This window comes from Phaseolus vulgaris, chromosome 11 (assembly GCF_051622355.1).
Source record: "Phaseolus vulgaris cultivar YP4 chromosome 11, ASM5162235v1, whole genome shotgun sequence".
Lineage (NCBI taxonomy): Eukaryota > Viridiplantae > Streptophyta > Magnoliopsida > Fabales > Fabaceae > Phaseolus > Phaseolus vulgaris.
In genome coordinates, this window is record NC_143508.1 from 3,073,049 (window position 1) to 3,081,036 (window position 7,988).

The window sequence follows — 7,988 nt, forward strand, 5'->3', positions numbered from 1 at the left end:
TAAAAAAAATACAAAAATATGGAAATACTAGACCAAAACTCATATGTTAACAAAAACGATATATAGATAGACTATATCTATTAATACTGGATTTAAATCATTCTTAATTACCTAATAAGTTATAATTGTTAAAAAAAATGATAATTTGTAATTAAATGAGTGACGTGTCCCAATTAAAGTGAAATTTTAAAATAGACATAACTAAATCTTAAACGAAAGCTTTTACCAGGTATCATCATATTAAGCTAAAGTCATTGGGAATCTTTGATAGGTATGACAAATTTATTTAAAATAAAGTCTAATTCGATTTAAAAAAGTGTTAATTATTTAATTAACCTTGATGATTGTTAATTGTGTCCCATGAGAGTTTGTATAGTAGGAGAATGAAGAAATAATAATAAAAATAGTTAGAATGAGATTACTGGATTCAGAGTAATGAAGCATGAAGAATATAAAGTGATGAATAGATTATGAGGAAGTTGTGATTAGATTAATTGTGGAGGTTAGTGATTGGTGACCCACTTCAAACACATGTCCTCCATTCATCCAAAGCCATAAACCATAAATCATCTAAACGCACGTACTAAATCACTTTTTTTTCTCTGGTCACATCAAACTCATCACTGCTTTTTTCTGGCTTTTTCTTTTGGCTTGGTATAAAAAATCATCACACGCGTTGTGCTAAATCATATAAAAACTATTTTAAATTACAACGTTGTGAAAATTTAAAAATTCACTTTTATAAAACGTAATTTTATAGAATACATAATTTATATATATATATATATATATATATATATGTTTAGTAATAGTCTTTCAACTATCAAGGACTGAGTATATCGGTAACCAAAAGCAAATGTTTCTTTAAATATAAATTTTACAGAGAATCTATACAATGTAAAATTAATGGAAAAATTAACATTGATATTCGTGCTAATTTAGTTTCATTAACACGATGATCTAATATATCTCTATAAATAGATCTACTAACATCAAATTAAGGTACATATTTAATATTTTTTGATCATCAAATATTGAATACTAATTTAAACGTCAGAATAATATATCTCTATAAATATATCTACTAACATCAAATTAAGGTACATATTTAATATTTGTTCGATCATCAAATATTGAATACTAATTTAAACGTCGGGAAGATCTTTATTATAAAGATAGTTCAAGTAGAAAGGCCATAGTCGAAAATTGTTAGACATATAAATTGAGGAGTCTGAAGAGTATAATTGCCCAAATAATAACAAAAAAAAAATCTTTATAAAGAAATATAAAATATTCGGAGAGCAAAGTATAAAAGTATTACTAATTATGTTTTATTTTAATTTTGTTCAATAAAGAGGCTCATACCATTATATGTTTTCTTGTAACCGGAAGAGGAAAAATAAAATGTATTGTAAAAGAGAAAGGTTTTAATTACGTGCTATTAGTTTATATAAGTTTCAATGACTACTAGTCTTATACAAGAAAAATGTTCCTTTAACACCTATAAATTAAAATGAACCAATTTAAAATTCATCAATAGAATTTCAAAATTACTCAATTTGAAAAAAAAAAATATTTTCATTTGTTGTGTGATGCATATAATTATAAACGTTTATTGACAACCTCACAAGTCACAACCATCAATTCGTGACTGACACATTTATGCTTGCACCAAAAAGGCAAAGTTACATCATAGCATCAATGTTCCTCTAGATAAAAAGTTAACAGAATTCATTTTGAAATGATTTATTTTAAATTGTTGAATAACTTATCTGAACCCCATGTTTTTATTGGAAAGTTTGTTCTACAAGACTAACTTTTAAGCAAGAACTGGTCTAAACTAAAAAAGAATTGTCCTGAAAATTTTAGACAAGGTGAATCTTTGGTGACTCTACAAATGAATCCATTGATTAGCTTTAAAATGCATTTACTGACAAAGCAAGAGATTAAAATGCAGGTCTTTACCACATGATTTTCGTATCGCCTAGTTTATGCATGGAATCAATAACCAATTCAGGAAAAATCAGAATGCATAGTTTCAACTATGAAGCTATCAAAAGTTACCAATCATATGCTCTGGTGTTCTTCCCTTGGAAAGCTTTGAACAGTATCTGACCATCTACCAGGGGAGTGATCACTACTGTTAGATGAGACATGTGCCTCCCCTCTTGCATCTTTTATCATCTTTAAAACCTCTCTCATTGTAGGCCTGTTCTCTGGCACCAGTGAAACACATGCCATGGCAATGTTCAAAAGAGCCTGAAGCTTCTCTTCTGATGCTTCATTGCCTGAGGCAGGATCGTCCCCTGACTCTGTCTCTTCTTCACGCACTGACCTGACCCACCTAGGTATGTCTGACCCATACGTCTGAACAAGGTCTTGGAAGGGTGTTTTGCCAGTTAGAAGCTCTAGAACAAGGACCCCAAAGCTGTATACATCAGCTGGTTGAGTTAGTGACCTTTGAAAGTTGCGGCATTCAGGTGCTCTATAGAACAAAGAAGTGGCACTAGGCTCATCCATTGATTCAGGATTTAGGAACGCACTGAGACCATAATCAGTAAGACATGACTCAAAATCAGAACCAAGCAACACATTAGAAGATTTAAGGTTTCCATGTGTCATGCCGGGGTTCTGGTGGATATAGAGCAGGCCTGTTGCTAGATCTTCCGCAATCTTAAGGCAGGATGTCCAGTGAAGAGGCTTTCCCCCGCCAGATGTTTTTGATCCTGCATAATTGTCATTGCAACAGCTCTTCTGTCAATTATTAGTTTGAGAGCAATGTTAAGATGCAGAAATTTTCAGTTATTAGTTCCATGCACAGTGAGTGACATGTGATGCCTTTAGAATGCTCTTGGTTTTCTTACAGTTTCCAAAAGGCTCAATTAACAAATACAAACAGCTTCAATCACGTCTAGGAAAGATTACTTACACAAAATGATGATGATAAAGTATAGCTAAAATGCAAAGTATATGCATCAATTACTAGAGGCTAGCTCAAAGATAAACTCACTTTTTTGGTATTATCACTTGGATTCTACATTTGTACCCTTTACATTCATGTTAGTATTATCACCGTACATATGTTGTATTATCAAGATACAAGTCAGTGATAGAACATTGTAAGCAGCACTGTGCATGTGAGGAGAAAAACAATAGTTTCAAGCCAGCTGAACTACGCGTGAGGATCCAGGAAAAATGACAATTGGAATGATTGACTACTTTCTATCCTTGGATACTATGATTCCACAATAAAGAAAGGTTGACTTCTTTATTTGTTAAATGCTCTGCAAGAAAGCATATTATCTTATTCTAATAGAATTGAAGTTGGGGCTGTTCCCTAGGAATAATAATGCTTAAACTTTTCTCACAAACACTCAACTTTTTACATATAACACTTTTCTTCAGATATCCACAGAATAATGTAACCACTTTTACAGTTTAAACAGTTGCAGAGGAACACTGTTGTTTATCCAGCATCTTCCTGCATATTTGAAAAGAATTCCCACCAAAAAGGGGCTTAATGCTGGATTCTAGAAAGGGGCTTAATGCTGGCTACTAAATTCTTCAAGGGCCAATTCCAAAACCAAAAAAATATCGAATTTTCCAGTCTCAAGATCGACAGGGTAACCGAAATCTGTACTGTTGAAATACATATTTCAGGTACCATGATGAAAAAAATTCAATTGTGTTGTTTTATTTTAAAAAGAATAAACAGAGGGGAACTTTCCAACCACTTTCTACCATCTATGAATCCCATAGCTAGGTGGAAGCAGAAAGTGTTGAACTGATGATAGACTCTGGAATTATGAGATTTAAAACATGCATATGACTTAACTTAACAGCGACTAATTCCTATAAAAAAATAATTGAGATGGATTAAAGATGAGATGAGATGACTGTAGAAGTACATGGCAGTACACTAAAACACTAATTCCAGTCATTGTAATGTTTCCATGGTGGAGTGCGACAACACCATCATGGGGGTCACGCTATAAATGAGTTGTCAATTTAAGAGCACACACATATTTATAAAGTTGAAATTACATCAAACAGTTTTGACAGGGAAAGCAGCAACATTTGTCCTTATTTAACTAAATCTGAGGGAGAGGGAAAGGTTTAGTGCATAGACATAATTGGAGGCCCCATTATTAAAAGATAATCATCTTTTAGGTCACTCTCAGCGCCCCTTTTCAGGACCAAACTGCATTCTTACAACAATAGTTTTATCACAGAAATCACCCCTTCACAGATTAAAGTGAAAGAGTAAGAAAAAGAGTATGAACAAGTTATTGAGGAATGAGTGTAATGGAAGTAAAGTGGTGGTGGGAGATACCGTGAATAAGGGAGAAGAGGCTGCCATTGGGAAAGTAATCATAGACCAGAAGACGTTCTTCCTTGGCCTGAAAATAAGCTCTGAGTGGGACCAAGTTGGGGTGGGTGAGCCTCCCAAGAACATGAATGTGAGCTCTGAACTCTTCCAAACCAGGGTACCTAGCATCCTTCAACCTCTTAACAGTGACGATGAACCCAGATTCCATAACTGCCTTATAAGTACTTCCAATAATACCCCTCCCCAGAGTCTCCGCCGAAGCCTTCAGCAAATCCTCCAAACTATAACTCATCTCGCGATCACCTCCGCCGCAGAACACCAGCTTCCCCAGACCCTCACCTTCCCACGCAAAACCCCCTTCTTTATTACTATCCCCGCCGTCGCCGCCGCCACCTCCACCACTCCCCGCCGCACCACCCTCCCCCTCCCCCACCTCAGCACCGCCCTTGCTCCTCGTTCCGGAACCCACCCTCGTCTTCCGCTTCCTGCAAATCGCCCACACCACAACCATGCACACCACAATAAAAACAACGCCACCAACGCACCCTCCAATTATCTTTACCAGCTTCGCGCGGTTCGATGCCGGCGCGGTGCCTCCCGGGACCAGCGGATGGCTGGGGCTTATCGACGGCGCCAACGAAACGCTGCCGTTTTTGCACGGTTGGTGGATGCTCTCCCCGCAGAGCCCCGCGTTGCCTGAAAACGACGACGCATTGAACCGGATCAGGGCGGCGGTCACCGGAATCTCGCCGGAGAGCCGGTTGTTGGAGACATTTAAATACCTGAGGCTGGTTTGATTGAAACGCGGGATGCTTCCCGTGAACGCGTTGTCTTCCAGGTAGAGGATGTAGAGCCGCCGGAGATTCAGCAGCGACGCTGGAATGTCGCCGGAGATGTGGTTCTGCGACAGGACAATGACCTTGACGCGGTGGAGTAGCGCGAGCGAGGAGGGGAACTCGCCGGAGAAGTTGTTGCTGCTGAGGAAAATCGATTTGAGGTTGATCAGGGCGGAAAGGTCAGGGACTTGGCCGGAGAGTGAGTTTCCTTTGAAGCTGAGGACTCTTAGCTGGTTCAAACGGTTCAAGATCTTGGAATCGAGAGAACCGGTTAGGTTGGAGTGTTCCAGGACGAGCTTTCTGACTCTTCCGTTGAAGCAGTCTCTGACCCCTGCCCAGGTGCAGACGTCGGTTCCTTGTCGCCATGGGAGCTTGTGGAGAACGTCAATGGAGGATTTGAGAGCCAGAAGAGGTTGGGAATCGTCTTCTGATCTGGCGGGTTGGGACAGGAAGAGACAAAGCACGGAGACACAGAGAAAAACAAAAACATAGGATCTCTCCATGTTAGGAACCAACCAACCAACCACAGTTGAAGTTCGAAGCAAGGACTTCCAATTTCAACTGTTTTGGTTTCCCATTATGAGAGCCATTGAACACTTTAATGCATATGAGGGTTAACAGTTAACTGACGTACTTAAATTATAGCTGAAAAACGGTTGAGTTGAGACAGATCTTTGGTTTTCTTAGCTGTTTCACTCACTCACTTTTAAGTCTTGAGATCTACCATTCACTTTCACACCCACAAAACAAAACCCTCTCTATCTTCCACTCGTGTGTCATGACATTCTTGTGGTAGACTCAGTAGAGTAGAGTAGAATAGAGTAGAGTCCTCAACCACTCATCTAACCCAAAAACTTGAAGAAATGGGGTTCAAGTTTGAAGAATGAAGCAGTAACCATGGGAGTGGAAACAATAATGGAAGAGAGAGCTCTGTTTGGAAGCTCAAGGGATCCATCAAAATGGAGACACTTACCGTGGTTAAAGTGGTTGCCTTTGCTGTCTCGAAACTCCTCCGCACTCGCAACACTCACGGACACAGTGCCAGAACTCTCACGTGAAATCATCCCAGTACCCGCAGACCACAAATAACCATTCTTTTCTTCTCTCTATGATTTATATATTCCTACACTGCTGCAACATTATTAAACAAAAGTGAACAACTTTGCAAGCAAACAAAAACAAGTACTGTTTTTTTTATTATCATCTCTGTAATGTTAAGGTATTATATTTTTATTTGATCCGGTGTGGCATAAACAAAACCAACCATGCATGTAATTTTATACTTACTTTCTTGGGTTGCTGATACTGGAATTTGGCACTTTTAAAAGGTGGGATCCAACACTCTTCTCTTTAGAATCAACCCATTTGAATGGAATGATGGTGGCTGAGAAAGTTTCAAGACTTTCTCCATTTTTTTCTTTGCTTCAGAGGAATTGAATGTTTATGTGGAAAATAATAGTATATTTACAACAGTGGTGGCAGTAGAAACACACATGGTGCAACTGCAGATTCCAGCTGCTAAAACCGCTATGATCGAAGATCCATCTGTACTCTGAATGGGTTTGGAGCAATAATTCGAGAGAGAGAGAGAGAGAGATTGTCTGTGTCTGTCTGAACAGAGAGAGAAAGAGATGACAGAAAAGAACATGCCCCTTTCTTCCTCTCCCAAAGGCAAAGGCCCCTCTTTCCTCTCAGGAAATTGGTGAAGGAATTGAAGGCTGAAAGAGAAGAACAATAAATGAAATTTCACAAAAAAAACACAGATCAGAAAATTATTAAAAAATCCAACACCTGCCACGTGTTGCAATTAAATGGGCACTGGAAGAGTCAAAGCAAAAAAGTAGACTGGTACATAGTTGAGCTCGTGTATTACTGATCATTGACTCTTACCAGCTGTCATGTTGTGAATCTCTTATCCTTTCTTCTGCTCCATCATTTCATGTAACATACATTTTAATATGTTTGGTCTCAAAATTAAGAAATTGGTAGAAAAATGGAGAGAATGGAAAATATTAGGCCATGATCTTGTGGCTGCGTTAGGTCCTATTAAGAGACGGTGGTTCTTTGATTATGAGTGGTCATCGTAAATCATGGTAACAAAATCCATGGGTTGGGAACCATTTATGTGTGGTCATAGTTAACCATAACAAAATGGGACTCATTTTCACATCTTTGTTAGAACATCCATAACAAGTACTCAATAAAAAATTTGTTTAATTTCATTTCATTTTGATTTTAAAATAACAATTTACATCACAATTAATCTAATTAGTATTAAATTTTGACTTTTGAAAAATATAACTTGTATTACCAAATAACTGCACATTGATATAGGAATACACAGTGAGAAACTTGTTTTCTCTGACATTTTTACAAGAAAAGAAAGTTGAAAGTATGAAGATAAAATAAGATTATCCTTAATCAAGTGCATGTTATAAGATTATGCAAAATCTTCAATTACGATGTGGGACCTAACTTGCTCATCCCTATGGGTTTTAATTATTTGACACGTAAGACTTGAGGGAGGGGGAAAAAAATCTGTTTGTGTTTATTTAGATTTTTTCTTATTTAGATCTGGTTCTCGAATGGGTTTGGAATCTAAATAACGATTACTCCTACTTTTGTGTCTGGTCGGTCTAACACTCTTGATACTCCTTAATGCGTTTGCAATCTTTGTTGTGCTTCTTTCCTCTCAGTTGTCTTGCTTCTCAGGTAGAGATGGTACCTGCAGAAGGCACTTCAACGCTCAAGTCAATAGGGTATCGACACTCGGTTATTAGAGTACTGTAGATAATGACATATCTTTTGTCCTTGAAATGCAT

The 7,988-nt window shown here is 37.6% G+C and overlaps 1 protein-coding gene across 2 annotated transcripts; it reads right to left on the reverse strand.

Annotated features, from left to right (window-relative positions):
- Positions 1-1,886: 1,886 nt before the first annotated feature.
- LOC137818497 (inactive leucine-rich repeat receptor-like serine/threonine-protein kinase At1g60630) lies at positions 1,887-6,995 on the reverse strand. 2 transcript variants are annotated; one of them, XM_068621960.2, is made up of 3 exons: positions 6,454-6,995; positions 4,334-6,297; positions 1,887-2,726 (listed from the first exon to the last, which is right to left on the reverse strand). In XM_068621960.2, the coding sequence occupies exons 2-3, from the start codon at positions 5,667-5,669 to the stop codon at positions 2,068-2,070; spliced, it is 1,995 nt and encodes a 664-aa protein (XP_068478061.2). In that variant the 5' UTR covers positions 5,670-6,297; positions 6,454-6,995; the 3' UTR covers positions 1,887-2,067. The 2 variants fall into 2 exon arrangements, with proteins under 2 accessions (XP_068478061.2, XP_068478069.2); XM_068621968.2 differs by having other exon boundaries at positions 4,334-6,294; positions 6,454-6,874.
- Between the last annotated feature and the right edge of the window lie 993 nt (positions 6,996-7,988).

Excerpts from the sequence above, each read along its gene's own strand:
- LOC137818497 (XM_068621960.2), bottom strand. The coding sequence starts at position 5,669 with ATGGAGAGATCCTATGTTTTTGTTTTTCTCTGTGTCTCCGTGCTTTGT. Across the intron at positions 2,727-4,333 it reads CCTCTTCTCCCTTATTCACG|GATCAAAAACATCTGGCGGG; the intron begins GTATCTCCCACC and ends ACAATTATGCAG.